The 16,402-nt window shown below is 43.8% G+C and overlaps 1 protein-coding gene across 4 annotated transcripts in view; it reads left to right on the top strand.

Moving 5' to 3' along the window:
* LOC121285458 (stromelysin-3-like) overlaps positions 1 to 16,402 on the top strand; it is a 112,840-nt gene that overhangs the window by 36,623 nt on the left and 59,815 nt on the right. For 3 of the 4 annotated variants that reach the window (XM_041201897.1, XM_041201896.1, XM_041201899.1), the window contains exon 2: positions 15,622 to 15,884. In XM_041201897.1, coding sequence (XP_041057831.1) covers positions 15,622 to 15,884 — 263 coding nt within the window. Of the gene's footprint in view, positions 1 to 11,567; positions 11,624 to 15,621; positions 15,885 to 16,402 lie in introns of those variants that run through there. The other variant, XM_041201898.1, reaches the window with a different exon arrangement.

Here is a 16,402-nt window from a genome sequence, read left to right as displayed (position 1 = left end):
TCTGGGACACAAATCATCCAGACCTGGAGATTTGTCCACTTTTAAGCCTGCCAACACCTCCAGTACCTTGTCACTCCCTATATCAATTTGCTCAAGATCCTCTCAGTCTCTCTCTCCGAGTTCATACCTTCATTCTCATTCTCTCGGGTGAAGACTGATGTGCAGTATTTGTTCGACACTCTACCCATGTTCTCTGGCTCCACCCATAGATTGCCCCGTTGGTCCTTAATGGGCCTTACACTTTCCCTGGTTATCCTCTTCCCATTGATATACTTATAGAATAGCTTGGGATTTTCCCTACTTTTACCAGGGAGAGGTTTCTCATATCCCCTCTTTGCTCTCCTAATTGCTTTCTTAAGCTCCACCCTGCACTGTCTGTACTCCACTAATGCCTCTGCTGATTTGCTTCCTTTGTAGCTGCTAAAAGCCTCTTTTCCTTCTCATCGTATCCTGAATACCTCTGGTCATCCATGGTTCTCTGGGCTTGTTACTCCTTCCTATCACCCTAGAGGGAATATGTTGAGCCTGCACCCTCCCCATTTCCTTTTTGAACCACCCCCCCCCCCCTCCCCCCCGCTGCTCCTCTGAAGATTTCTCCACAAGTAGCTGTTCCCAGTCTACCTTGGCCAGATCCTGCCAAATCTGCTCTCCCCCAATCCGAAGCATTTTTTTGCAACTTGTCTATTTCTTTGTCCATACCAAGCTTAAATTGTACCATGTTATGGTCACTATCACTAAAATGCTCCCCCACCACCACCTCAGCCACCTATCCAGCATCATTCCCCAGAATTAAGTCCAGCACTGCGCCGTCCCTTGTTGGACCCTTTACATATTGACCTAAAAAGATCTCCTGTACACATTTCAAGAAATCCACTCCATCCAAGCCCTTAACACTATGTCTATCCCAATTAATGTTGAGAAAGTTGAAATCAACTAATATATTTACTCTATTATTGTTTTTACACACCTCCACAAATTGTGCACATATTTGCTCCTCAATTTCCCGCTGACTATCTGGGGGTCTATAATAAACACCTAACAATGTGGCTGCCCCTTTTTTATTCCTAAGTTCTACCCACAAAGCTTCATTCAATGCCCTCTCCAAGATATCATCTCTCCTTACTGCAGTAACTGACTCCTTAACTAATAATGAAATGCCTCCTCTTCTTTTACCCCCTCCCCTGTCTCGCCTGAAGATTCTATATCCCGGAATGTTGACCCCTCAACCACGTCTCAGTGATAGCTAATATATCACAATTCCATGTGTCAATCCTCACCCTTAACTCCTCCGTTTTACCTGTAATACCCCTGGCATTAAAATAGAGGCCATCCAACATTGCCTTACTCCCTTGAAACTTAATGCAGCTGTACTCCCTCTGACTTGATTGTTTTACTGTATTATGATGTGTCCCTATTCTGCTAACATTCTATGTCCCCTCCCCCTGCTGAATTAGTTTAAACTCCTCCCAACAGCACTAGCAAACCCACCCACAAGGATGTTAGTCCCGCTCTGGTTCATATATAGACCGCCCTGCTTGTACAAGTCCCACCTTCCCCAGAAACGGTCCCAGTTATCCAGGAATCTAAAACCCTCCTTCCTGCACCAACTCTTATTCATCTGCACTATTCTCCTATTTCTGTGCTCGTGAGCACGTGGCACTGGGAGTAATCCAGAGATTACAACCCGAGAGGTTCTGCTTTTCAGTCTACTGCCTAACTCCCTGAATTCTTGATGCACGACTTCATCTCTCTTTCTACCTATGTCATTGGTACCAACATATACCATGACCTCTGCCTTATCACCCTCCCTCTTCAGGATGCCCTGCCGCCATTCAGTGACATCCCGGACCTGGCACCAGGGAGGCAACACACCATCCTGGAGTCACATTGATTGCACAGTAGCACCTATCTGTTCCCCTGACTATAGAATCTCCTATTACTATTGCTCTTCCTCCCTCCTCTCCTGTACAGACAGGCTGCTAGTGGTACCAGAAGCTTGGCTCTGTCTGCATACCCTGGAGGAACCAGCCTCCAAAACGGAATACTGATTTACGAGCAGGACCCCAGGGAGCGCCTGAACTACCTGCCTGTTTCTCTTGGACTGCCTGGTAGTCACCCATACCCTTCTGTCCTCAAGTCCCTTCAGCTACAGTGTGACCACCTCTCTAAACATGCTATCCATAATGCTCTCAGACTCGCGGATGCTTCACAGTGTCCCCAGCCGCCGTTCCAGCTCTGAAACCCGAGCTTCCAGGAGTTGCGGTTGGACACACTTCCTGCACACATGCTGATCCCGGGCACTGGACATGTTCCCGGCTTCCCACATGGAGCACGAAGAGCACACCACGGCTTTGAGCTCTCCTGCCATAACTTAACCCTTTAAATTAAACCTTTTAAATCAATTACTCTAGGGCCCTTCTTTCCTGAGCCTTGTTACTACAGAATATACAAACTATAAACCACAAAAAGACCTTAAGCTATAAGCAATAAAAGTAGTAAATACTTACCCGACCATACCCACTACTTATCAGTCATTCCTTTTCCTTGTAGCTACTACTGCTGCAGCAGGGCAAGGCTACTTTCTGAAGATTTAAGAAGCTGGATAGCAAAGAAAAAATGCAAAGAGCACCTCTTCCCCTATGCACCGACTTCCCACTGTGCACCAAATTGCCAATACCCACACTCACTCTGGCTGTGTCTCACTCACGATGAGGTCTCTCATCTGTTCGTGTGCAAGGGCAGAATCAGATAAGAGGTAAGGACGAGATTGGGCAGGGGCTGAGGGCAGATAAGACCATAAGACATAGGAGCAGAAATTAGGCCATTCGGCCCTTTGAGTCTGCTCCGCCATTCAATCATGGCTGATAAGTTTTTCAACCCTATTCTCCCGCCTTCTCCCTGTAAACTTTGATCCCCTTACCAATCAAGAACCTGTCTATCTCGGTCTTAAATGTATTCAATAACCTGGCCTCCACAGCCTTCTGTGGCAATGAATTCCATAGATTGACCACTCTCTGGTTAAAGAAGTTTCTCCTCATCTCTGTTCTAAAAGGTCTTCCCTTTACTTTGAGGCTGTGCCCTCAGGTCCTAGTCTCTCCTACTAATGGAAACATCTTCCCCACATCCACTCCATCCAGACCTTTCAGTATTCTGTAAGTTTCAATCAGATCCCCCCCTCATCCTTCTAAACTCCATTGAGTATAGACCCAGAGTCCTCAAACGTTCCTCATATGTTAAGCCTTTCATTCCTGGGATCGTTCTTGTGAACCTCCTGTGGACCCTCTCCAGGGCCAGCACATCCTTCCTAAGATATGGGGCCCAAAATTGCTCACAATATTCTAAATGTGGTCTGACCAGAGCCTTATAAAGCCTCGGCAGCACATCGCTGCTTGTATATTTCTCTGCCAACATTCATTGGCCAATATTGGCCACTGACTGGTTTATAGTCACTCATGTTACTGGAGCACAGGAAGGAGTCACTGTGAGGAAAGTGGAAGAAGGCAAGTAAAAAGATGTCTCTGATGTCTGGTTCAACAGATAATGCATCTAATATGTATTTTTAATTATCCAACATCCTGGGGGTGCTATTGACCAGAAATTTAACTGGAACATAGGAAATTGGAGCAGGAGTAGGCTATTCGAGTCCAAGCTTTTCAGTGAGATCGTGGCTGATCTTATACCTAGAGGCTATTTTCCCACACTATCCCTATATACATTGATGTCATTCATATCTAGAAATCTATTGATCTCAGTCTTGAACATCCTTGATGATTGTTTGAACCTCCACAGCACTCTGGGGAAGAGAATTCCAAAGATTCACCACCCACTTGGTGAAGAAATTCCTCCTTATCTTAGCCCTAAATGACCTGCCCCTTATTCTGAGACTGTGTCCCCTGGTTCTAGACCCCCAGCCAGGGGAAACATCCTTCCAGCATCTACCCTGTCGAGCCCTGTAAGAATTTTGTATGTTTCAATGAGATCACCTAAACTCTATAGAATATAGGTCCAGCCTCCTCAATCTCTCCTCATAGGACAATCCCACCATCCCAGGAATCAGTATGGTGAACCTTCGTTGCACTCCCACTATGGCCAGTATATCAGTTCTTGGGTGAGGAGGCCAAAACTGTACACAATACTCCAGGTGTGGTCTCACCAAGTCGCTATAGAATTGAGACATCTTCACTCCTGTGTTCAAACCCTCTTGCAATAAAGGCCCATATACCATTTACCTTTCTAATTGCTTGTTGCACCTGAATGTTAGCTTTCAGTAACTCATGAACAAGGATACCCTTTGGCCATCAACACTTCTCAATCTCTCACCACTTAAGAAATATACTTCTGTTTTTTCCCACCAAGTAGATAACTTCACATTTTTGCACATTATATTCCATCTGCATGTTCTTGCCCACTTATTTAGCCTGTCTAAATCCCTTTGAAGCCTTTTTGCATCCTCCTCACAACTCCCACTCCCACTAAATTTTGTGTCAAGTGCAAACTTAGAAATATTACATTTGGTCCCCACATCCAAGTCATTGATATAGATTGTGAATAGCTGGGGCTATTCTGATACTGGGGTACTGATCCTTGCAATATCCCACTAGACACAGCCTGCCAACCTGAGAATGACCCGTTTATTCCTCTGGTTTTCTCTCCATTAACCCAATCCCATGTGCTCTAATTTTGTTTACTAACCTGTGTGGGATCTTATAAAAAGCCTTCTGAAAATCCAAATACACCACATCCACATCCCTTATCTATTCTGCTTGCAACATCCTCAAAAAACCTTCAGTAGGTTTGTCAACATGATTTTCCTTTCATAAATCCATGTCGACCCTGCCCAATCCACCATTATTTTCCAAGTGTTCAGTTAACACATCCTGTATAATAAATTTCCCCTATTACTGCTGTCAGGTTAAAAGGTTTGTAGTTCCCCAGTTTCACGCTCCCTCCTTAAATTTGCTTGCATTTGCTCCCTCCCAATCTGCAGAATCTATAGAATTTTGGAAGATGATCATCAATGCATCCACTATCTCTATAGCCACCTATTTTCAACACTCTAATGTAGATAATCAGGTGCAGATGATTTATCAACTTTCTTTGGGAATCCTGTAAGGTTTTTTGTATTTTCCTCCATGATGACAGGCACAAAGGGTGGGATTTTCCATTCCCATCAGTAGCGGGCATTATAGTGGGCGGAAGGGGAAAATATCATGGAAGTGCAAAAGTCAGGTTTATGTCAGCGTGAGATCAGGTCCATCGCGGTCCACTTCAGACTTCAGTGGTGACGCACATTTCCCGCTGTGCCATGTTGGGAACGGCATTTGGATACATTTGACAATCATGAACGCTCATTATGAAGGCAGCTCGCCAGAATCAGGCCACCACGCTATATCAAAAGAACATGCCAGTGTCTAATTAGACTGGTTCTACAGCTTTTCCTTCCAATGCCACCTTCTTTTCCATTCAACTGCTTCTTCAGCCTGTTTCTTATAGCTTTCAGCCTCCTCCTGAAATATTAAACATTGCTGAGTTTTCTCTGCCAACTGGTTCTTCAGTTTGTTCAGAGAGATGTTACATTCATTTTATTTCTCTTCATAATTTTCCAGAAGAATAGATGTTATCCTGAGGGATTCTTGTAACATGTGAACATCTTTCAACAGGTTTTCCTTTTCTTTGCAAAGCTCACTTTTCATCTTGAGTTTTCCTGTAATTTAAGAGTCTTTGAGTTTCTTCTGCCATGCTGTTTAAGACAGTCTTCATTTCTTCATGTGGCTGCATGGTTATGCAACCCTTTTTACATTTGATCTTGAAGGACAATCAACTATTCTTTCAACTATTTATTTTCTTGTTGACCTCTTGCAGACTCACTCTGGGCTTCAGTGCATTGTTTCATTGCTACTGTTATTTCCAAAGCACCTTTTTCTGAAGTAATATCCAACATTCTTTTTAGCTTTTCATGCTTTTTTGTGCCTACACATTGATCCTTCAAGGAGTCTTTTTTGGTCACAACTTCTGTGCATGCCTTGTCTGCCTACTATTTTGTTTGGCTGTACATCAGGTTGAGTTTCTCTAACTCCTGCTTTGATTTGCCAACTGTGTACTTGACGATTGTTATCTCCTCCCAATATCTATGTATCGAGTCTGAAATGTGTTTGTTCAGATCTCGAACAGCTTGATTCATTGAAGATTTCAATTTATTATGCATTTGCAAAGGTATATACTCAGCTTGAATCTTGTGCTTCAATTCTTCCAGTTCAACTTTGATGTGAACATTTTCCTGTGGAACAGCTTCATTTACTTTTTGCATATCTTGCTTCTTTGAGTTACCCCAGATAGCTTTCCTTCATGCATAGCCATCTGCTCACTCTGCACTGCCATCTGTCTCCCTCACTCTGTGATCTTTTATTGCCTCCTCAGGGCTTTTCTGTCGCCCTCTTTCCCTCCCTCTCAGGCCTTTCATTGCCCTTCCTCTGGGGTCTGTTGTTAACCTTGGTACTTTATTGGGAGTTGCCCTCCCTCTGGGATCTCTTGTTGCCCTTGGAACTTTATTGGGGGTTACCCTCTCTATGGGGTCTCTTGTTGCCCTCTGTGCTTTATTGGGGGTGTGCTAATCCTCCTTCTAGGTTCTGGACTCTCCACATCTTGGAGTTTAAAATACCTGTCAAAGCCTTTTAATATCTCACCAAGTGTTGTCAAGTATTGATCTTCATGTTGGCTGTGGCATGCTTCACCAGCAAATGAACCAAAGATGAATGAAAACTTATCAACCTGTACTTCTGATTCCTTATTTAATCTTGTAGTTCAGCGGTAAATTAAGAGTTGTCTTTTCCAAGACACCCACTCTTGAGTCTGGTTTAGCCCATTCCATAGCACAAATGCACTTGGCTCTGCTAACTTTCCGTCCATGGCTGCCTGGATTTTCCTTTTATAGCTACTGCTTTAAATGTCATTACTGTTTTAAGAGTTGTCAGTGCAGTAACCATTTTTTTCCTCTCAGGTTGTTTCTGCTACTGTCAGTTTCTCTGTTTCCTACGCTTTTCTGGATTTTGGTGGGCACCCTGGCAATTGTGGGCCTTCCTCTTTTTTAACTATTTTAAGCTTTTAAGGTTTAAGATTTCTGGGCAATAATTTATTTTTTTAACTCCTGAATGCCTTTTTTTTTTAAGGTCCCATGCTGTGGGAGTTTTTATCCAATCGGGGTCCATTTTCTTAAACTTAAAGTGACAGCACTTAGTTCTTAAAATCTGCAGGTCTATTTTTTAAACTCTATAGGCTCTGCTTAAACTTTTGACCGTGCCAACTGACTTTCACAGGTTTTTTTTTAAAAACCTTTGTTTTTTACTTGCAGCTCTCTTTCAGCTGCCTTCTGGATGCTTGGCCCTTGGGACAACTACCTATTCTAAAATGTAAGTATAGCAACTTTTTTGTATTTTTGTTCATCATCTTGTGAACTGTGTCATGCAAGTTCTTGCAATTTTCTGTAATGGACTTCCACTCACTGGCAGATTCCTCACTTCCAACTCTGTAGTGAAGCTTCTTCAACTCTTTCTTCAAGTTTTCTTCTTAGGTGCACATCTCTTTCTAGTTAGGCTTCAGTTGCTTTCTATTTTCCATACCTTGGGGATGCTGTTCTGGGTTCATACATTTAGCTTTCATATCACCCCAGATCACCATGTCAGATTATGGTACTTCTCTGATATGCTATCTTGTAGACGTGACAATCACTGCCAACCATGTTGTAATATGGGCTCTTTAGATGTCTCGATGAGATCTTGAGACTTGTATATTTAAACATGAACTCTTTATTGTTAACTTTTAACTATTTACAGATCCCAGGTTACTGTCATGCATGGTGCTGTTACCTAAATGCAGGCTGGTTCCAGAGTGTTCTCTCAGTCTATTACCATGTGACTCTATACATTATACTATGGGTGGTTCTGTTCTCCAGTCCCTCATCAGCTCTTGTTCTGCCGAGCACCTTTACATTACAGTCACATGAAGGCACGTACAACATCATACAACATTAACCTGAACATGAGTAGCTCCTTCCAGGGCTCGACTGGGGACCTCTGTGGCATCTCAAGCCGTAAGTTCATCTCAAGTTCATAAGTGGTTACAGGAGGTGATTGACGCCCTCTTTGCCAAGGCCCATAATTACGTGCACTTCACTAGAGAGCACTGGGATTTGCTGCTATTTCCAGATTCTAACATCCCCTATGCAGGGTGCCATCGACTGCACTCATATAGCTATAATAGGTCCCTGGCAAGAGCAAATGCAATACGTTAACAAGAGTGGGTTCCATTCACTCAGTATACAGCTGGTCTGCAACCACCAGAACACATCGTGCAGGTATGCGCAAAATACCCAGGAGCTGCCACGACTCCTAAACCTTGAGTAAATTGCAGATTCTGGACATCATCGAAGGCCCACATCACATCCAGTGTTGACTCCTTGGTGACAAAGGCTACCCACAGAGGACATGGGGCTGATGATGCCCGTCAGAAGCCACAAACTCCATTTGAGGGAAGGTAAAATGATGTTCATGCTGCCACACAAACATTGATAGAGCAAACCCATTGGCATCTTGAAGAGGCGATTCTGATGTCTCGATAGATCTGGTGGAGCACTGCAGTACACTCCCCAGAGGGTCTCTCATGTCATCATGGTTTGCTGTGTAACCTGGTGCTGCAAAGCGAGGTGCATGTTCCAGATGATGAGATGGAGGAGCTGCACCTCTCCTCTGAAGATGAAGACATTGAAAGGACGGAGGGTGAGGAATCTGAAGCTGTAAGGGAAGAGACCATAGCATGGGCCAGATGAAGCAGGCATGTATGTGAGGCACTAATAGTCACCAGATCCCAGGAAGATGATGACGAGACACAGTGATTATGCTGTCAGATCACTGGCCTCCATGCTGGGCCCACATTACCACCTGTGTTGCTATCCTTTTCATTTTAATCATCTACTTCAATCTAAGAATGAGTAGTTACACATTAGGGTCATGACATCCTCATCCTTTGAAGGAGGATGAACCTTTGGGAGAATGTTGCCTTGCTGAAATGTGGGCCTAACTGCAAGAGAGAATCTCAATTTCACACGTCAGATGGTGCAGCCTCTTCAAACATCTCTCCAGCATCCTTCAAGAGGCAGGAGCTGGAATACAATTCTCAGTGTGCTCATGGCTCTATACCTCCAATCTGACAAGATGTCTCAAGGACAGCAATCTCCAGCTGCAGTAAAACACCTCCTATGTGACTTTGGTGAAAAATGTGAGGTAAGATTTGGGCCAACTCAACCAAGAACATTATCCAAGTGCTTATGCCTGTTTATAACATTGAGCCCTCAGCATTACTTCAATCACTATAACATTGACATGCAGCACTCTCAGTGAGGGATGCAGGACTGCGGTCAGCCTGACCTTTCACAGATCAAGGATCATTTTCAGACACTATTCCTTCACTGTCACTCGATCAAATACTGGAACTCCCTCCCCAACAGCACCGTGGGTATACCTATACCACAGGGAATGCAGCTGTTCAAGAAGGCAGCTCAACACTGCCTTCTCAATGGCATTTAGGGATGGGCAATAAATCCTGGCCTTGCCAGCAATGCTCACCTCCCATGAAAGAATAAAATACAAAAATATCAGCCAGTACTAAATATTGAGTCTTATGTAAATATACATCATGTCCAGAGTATGTCAACCAACCTTTTAGTGAGTGCACCTTTTGGATGAAATGCAAAAGCCTTTGTAGTTGAGGAGTGACACTGATGACAACTGCCTAAGTTTCAACCAGCTAATTAGGCGAAGAACAGGATCGAACCAGTAACTTTCCTGGCTGAATGGCAATGAACCTCAGTGAGCAGTGCACCAGCCACCATGGGAGACTTTGGCAATGATCAGAAAGAGCAGCATTGCCTCACACTCCCTCCCAACTGTATTGGCAATGTGGAACAAAGCTTTTGGTTGTATTAAGAACATCTAGGGGTTTGCATGCATTAGCTATGAAGAAGTTAAGTATATCTTTTGAATCACTTGGGAAAAACCCTCGATTTACACTTTGAAGCCGGAGTGTGTAATGGAATCGGGCCCAGTCTCTCATCCTGACTAGGTTTCCTCCTGGCTTTGAATATTTTGCCATCAGCACTTTACAATCCATCGCTGCGAAGATGATAAAAGACAAACCACAAGGTCTGTAGGAGATGATTAAACCGCTTCAATAACTTGCCCAAACCTAATAAAACCTGTTTTTCCTATATAAAAAAACTCTTGTGTTGAGCCTGGGAGTCATAATCCCTCATAGTGCTCTCCCACATGGTCACTTAACGAGCTGTGACTCATCTCTCTGTTTATCTCTGCAATGAGTCACTGCAGTCAGAGGTTTGGTGTTTGAGCCAAAACACTTCACAACGAGGCACCCAAACAACAGAGGAATAGGAGAGACTACCTGGCTTAGTACAGGGGTTATGTGAAAATATCTCACCCACAGAAGCACCTTATCCGAAGGAACCACAGAATCAACTTCAGCCTGTACTGTTCATTGTTAATTTTATGCATTTGAAAGGGAATGGGATCTGTAATACTCTCTACTCCACACCATACTCTCAGCATCAAACATTTCCAGAGCAGTGCCAGTCTCTGCCATTCAATTCCTTCAGCCTGTTCCCTCGTTTAGTTAGATCATAGGCTGATCTACATCTTAACTCCATCTATCTACGTTGGTTAATAATCCTTGATATCCTTGCTTAAACTTTGTTTTTTTTAAATGTATTTTCAGTTTACCCATAGCCTCAATAGAGGGTTGCCAACTCTGGCTGGTCATATTCTGGGAGATTTTCTGAGCTGGATACAGTGGGTTCCCGACAGACTCCTGCCTGCCCTTCTCGCTGGGATCATCAGCTGTAGCTTGGCAGCAGTGGGGCAGCGGCTCGCAGCCATGAAACAGGAGTGGAGCTCACTCTTGGGCCATTGCCCAGGAAGGGATGAGACGCCACTGCTGATACACTTATCATGGATCCAGCTTTCTTCCTACTCCTTGGCAACCTGTCAGGCGGCGCTGCTGGGACAGGGCAGAGGCGCTGCTGCGACAGGGTAGTGGTAGTGCTGGTTCCCTCCCAATATTTCCATTCCCGTGTCAGGGAGCAAACCGCCTGCACATACTCCATTTCTGGGACCATGACCTCACACCCCTGTGCTGACTTCCCCAGAAGTACTCAAGCTCACCCACCCCAGGGGCAGCTGCTGAGCAGCCTCCCGAGCCTCCTACCAAGCAGACCAAAACCGGAGACACAACAGTTGCCATTTCCTTAGTCACTTCTGCAGCTACTCCTGCTGCAATTCATTCACCGTGCCTGCCCAGCAATTCAGAGATGGGGAGGGGTGGGTTCACAGTTTGCACCAGGACATTTACTGGGTTTAAGGAAGCTAGGAGGAGCTCCCTCTTGACTGAGGGGAAAATTAATGTAAACTCTTCTCTACAACTACATGTCTGAGCTACAACCTACTCTGCACTGGAGTGCTGCTTTGGGCTGCTGTAGAGTGCTTAAGTTGGAGTTTGGTGACTGAGGGAGTTTCGTGAGGAGGGAACGAGGTGATCCTTTGAATACCGGGATTACAGTTGGGTAAGTACTTACTACTTTTATTGCTTATAGTTTTTAAGGTCTTATTTTGTGGTTCATCATTTGTAAGGGCTATATTCTGTAACAACGAGGAGCAGGGAAGAAGGGTCCTACAGTAATTGATATTATTTGATATTAAGTATCTTCCAAAAGGTTTAATTTAATTTAAAGGGATAAGGCACGGCAGGAGAGCTCAAAGCCTTGGTGTGCTCCTCCTGCTCTATGTGGGAAGCCGGGAACATTTCCAGTGCCCGGGGCCAGCATGTGTGCAGGAAGTGTCTCCAGCTGTAGCTCCTGGAAGCCCGGGTTTCGGATTGATTAAGAAGGAAAATAGAGTACGAGAGTAAGCTTGCGGGGAACATAAAAACTGACTGTAAAAGCTTCTATAGGTATGTGAAGAGAAGAAGACTGGTGAAGACAAATGTAGGTCCCTTACAGTCAGAAACAGGGGAATTTATAGTGGGGAACAAAGAAATGGCTGGCCAACTAAATACATACTTTTGTTCTGTCTTCACAAAAGAGGACACAAATAACATACCAGAAATGTTGGGGAACACAGGGTGAGAGGGACAAACTGAAAGAAATCAGCATTAGTAGGGAAATGGTGTTGGGTAAATTGGTGGGATTGAAAGCCAATAAATCCCCAGGGCCTGAGAATCTACATCCCAGAGTACTTAAGGAAGTGGTCCTAGAAATAGTGGATGCATTGGTGGTCATCTTCCGAGATTCTATAGACTCTGGAACAGTTCCTTCAGATTGGAGGGTAGCTAATGTAACCCCACAATTTAAAAAGGGAGGCAGAGAGAAAACAGGGAATTATAGACCAGCCAGCCTGACGTCGATAGCGGGAAAAATTCTAGAGTATGTTATAAAAGATTTAATAGCTGAGCACTTGGAAAACAATGGCAGAATCGGACAGAGTCAGAATGGATTTACAAAAGGGAAATCATGTTTGACAAATCTACTGGAATTTTTCGAGGATGTAACTAGTAGAGTTGATGAGGGGTAGCCAGTGGATGTGGTTTATTTGGACTTTCAGAAGGCTTTCGACAAAGTCTCACAGAAGAGATTAGTGTGTAAAGTTGGGGGTAGTGTATTGAGATGGATAGAAAACTGGTTGGCAGACAGGAAACAAAGAGGAGGAATAAATGGTCTTTTTCCGAATGGCAGGCAGTGACTAGTGTGGTACCGCAGGGATCGGTGCTGGGACCCCAGCTATTCACAAAATCTGTTAATGATTTTGGTGAGGGAACTAAATATAATATCTCTAAATTTGCAGATGACACAAAGCTGGGTGGGAGGGTGAGCTATGAGGAGGATGTAGAGATGCTTCAGGGTGATTTGGATAAGCTGAGTGAGTGGGCAAATGCATGGCAGATGCATTATAATGTGGATAAATGTGAGGTTATCCACTTTGATAGCAAAAACAGGAAGGCAGATTATTATCTGAATGAATGGCTATAAATTGAGAGAGGGAAATGTGCAATGAGACCTAGGTGTCCTCGTACACTAGTCGCTGAAGGTAAGCATGCAGGCGCAGCAGGTGGTAAAGAAGGCAAATAGTATGTTGGCCTTCATAGCCAGAGGGTTTGAGTACAGGAACAGGGATGTCTTGCTGCAATTATACAGGGCCTTGGTGAAACCACACCTGGAATATTGTGTGCAGTTTTGGTCTCCTTATCTGAGGAAGGATGTTCTTGCTATAGAGGGAGTACAGCAAAGGTTTACCAGACTGATTCCTGGGATGGTGGGACTGCCATATGAGTCAGTTAGGATTATATTCGCTGGAGTTCAGAAGAATGAGGAGGGATCTCATAGAAACCTATAAAATTCTAACAGGACTAGACAGGGTAGATGCAGGAAGGATGTTTCCGATGGTGGAGGAGTCAGAGTCTGAGGATACAGGGTGGACCATTTAGGACTGAGATGAGGAGAAATCTCTTCACCCAAAGTGGTGAGCCTGTGGAATTCACTACCTCAAAGTAGATGTGACCAAAACATTGTATGTTTTCAAGAAGGTGTTAGATATTGCTCTTGGGGCAAAAGGGATGAAAGGATATGGGGAGAAAATGGGAGAAGGCTATTGAGATGGATGACCAGCCTTGATCATAATGAATGGCGGAGCAGGCTTGAAGGGCCAAATGGCCTATTCGTGCTCCTAGTATCTGTTATTTGCCAGGAAGAAACAGGCAACGCGTTTGTGAAAGTAGTATGTGTACACGACCTACATCAGTACCGGTTTACATGTTATGTCTTCACCCTGCCAAGTACACCTTCAGATCAGCATTCTACATTGAACAATGAGCTTCTGTGTACATATTATTGTACAGAATAATTTATTTGTTTAAAATAACGTTTTCAAATCTCCTGGGTTGCTTTCAATAGCCACCGAGAGATTGATACCAATTCCGGGAAATTCCCAGCCATTCTGGGAGGATTAGCAAGCCTGCCTCAACAGCCTTTTGGGGAAGAGAGTTTCAGATTGTCACTACTCTTTGTGTGAAGTAGCACTGACATCACTCTGAATAGTCTAGCTCTAATTGTAAGGTAAGATCATCTTGTTCCGGACTCTTCTACCAGACAAAATAGTTTCTTCCTGTTTATCCTATCAACCTTTTTAACCATCTCAATCAGATCATCCTTTAACTTCTCTTTTCTTCTCATGGAATACAGGAAAGATAAAGAAAAACTTGCCTTTATACAGCACTTTTCACAGCCACAGACTTCTCAAAGTGCTGTACAGCCAATTAAGTATTTTTGAAGTGTAGTCACTATTGTAATGTCGGAAACACAGCAGCCAATGTGTGCACATAGCAAACTCCCACAAACAGCAATGTGATAATGATCAAATAATCTGTTTTTGTGATGTTGATTGAGGGATAAATATTGACCAGGACACCTGGGAGAACTCCACTGTTCTTGTTCAAATAGTGCTATGGGATCTTTTACATCCATCTGACAGGTAAATGGGGCATTGGTTTAATGTCTCATCTGAAAGATAGCACTTCCGACAGTGCAGTACTTTGTCAATACAGCGCTGGAGTGTCAGTCTGGATTTTTGTCTAGTCATAGCCTAGTCTACAGAATCTGTCTCCACAATTTAACCCTTTACAAAGAATAGTGGAATGGTAGAGTACAAAATGAGATCATACAATCTGTTGCACCTATACTGGCTGTTTGAAAGAGCTATTCAATGAATCCCATTTCCTGCTGCTCTGTAAGCTTTTCCCTTCAAGTATTTATCCAGTTCCTTTTGAAGTTACTACTGAATCATCTTCCATCACCCTTTCAGGCAGCACATTCCAAATCACAGCTCGCTGCATATAACTATTTCTTTTCATCTAGTCGTTTAGTAGTACAGAACTTGAGTATTGCTGAAAAAAGAGACATGTCGAAGCTTTTTGTCTTGCACTCATCAGGACACTTTTTAAGAATAATGCTTTGGTGGAACTGCCTGCACACAGCTCTTAGATGATTTTTAAAAGCAGACAAGAACATGGCTGCCTCACCATGTGACTTTCCATGAGTTCAGGTCCTTCTCCAATTAAGGGGTGGTGTTTATGTTGATTATATCCGGTGTTTTGGGTTAACACCTCCTGAGGGTTTGAAACAAGCAGTGTCTTTGTTTTAGAATAACCCATTCAAATCTGATATTACCTTTTTGATTGGTTTCAGGAGAAGGCATCAACTCACTTCAGTCTGGGATGTTATTTTTGTTCCCTCATGAGACGGGAGTGGTTCTAATCTACAAAAATGAGAAGTGTACTTGGGCGGCCATCTTTTCCAGCCTTTCTTGTGTCCAGCTTTAAATATAAAATTAGTTTGAAATTCAGAATATGACATGCCGGTACTAGAGCTTAACATCCCCTTAATTTTCTCCTCCCTAAGCAGAGCATTTCCAGCTTGTCCTGTCTCTCCATGTAACTGAAGTCCTCTGCTTTCCACAAAAATAGTTCTTTTCACAAGAAGTCCAACTAATGCTCGGTTCGTTAATATTCCAGGGCTGGCGCCAGGAATTGAATTTCCACATGCCGAAGCAGAGGGTTGATAGATGGCAGTTACTACCCCTCCACAAGGATCCGTTCCAGCCAACAAAATATGCAATCCACAACAGTGCTGGGGATACCTCGACACTCCTTAACCCTCGCCGCTGTGGTGTTCCTGATCTACCGTCTGGGAAATATATCCAGCACGGCAACACCAAAAGGAAGAGACGCTTTGTGATTGCAGGAGAACGGTGGAACAAAACTGACCTGACGTACAAGTAGGACATTACTCTCAGGGTAGCAAGGGGAATTTCACAGGATTATGCTGTACCCTGTCCTAAGGGGAATTGCATGGGATTACACCATACCATGTCTCGAGGGGAATTACACGGGATTGTACCATACTCTGCCCCAAGGGGAATTACACCTGATCATACCGTATCCTGCCTCGAGGGGAATTACACGGGATTGTACCATACCATGTCCACCCTGCCCTGAGGGGAATTACACGGGACCACACCGTACCCTGCCCCAAGGGGAATTACACGGGAACACACCGTACCCTGTGCCGAGGGGGATTACATGGGATCACGCTGTACCCTGTCTATCCTGTTACGATCCCTGATAACTTTCAAAAAATGAAATTCGAACTTCCAGTTAATGGTTGAAAGAATGATGACAAGATTTAAGATTTTTACTGTAATAAACAGATTAATAGCTCTATTAAGTAAACACTAGCTTTGTAAGCAACGTTAAACTACAGGACGTTCCCTTTTTACTTTTAACACAAATGAAA

The sequence above is a fragment of the Carcharodon carcharias genome, chromosome 13, assembly GCF_017639515.1.
Source record: "Carcharodon carcharias isolate sCarCar2 chromosome 13, sCarCar2.pri, whole genome shotgun sequence".
Classification (NCBI taxonomy): domain Eukaryota; kingdom Metazoa; phylum Chordata; class Chondrichthyes; order Lamniformes; family Lamnidae; genus Carcharodon; species Carcharodon carcharias.
The sequence above is the reverse complement of the archived record's forward strand: the minus strand, read 5'-3'. Positions and strand labels throughout refer to the sequence as shown.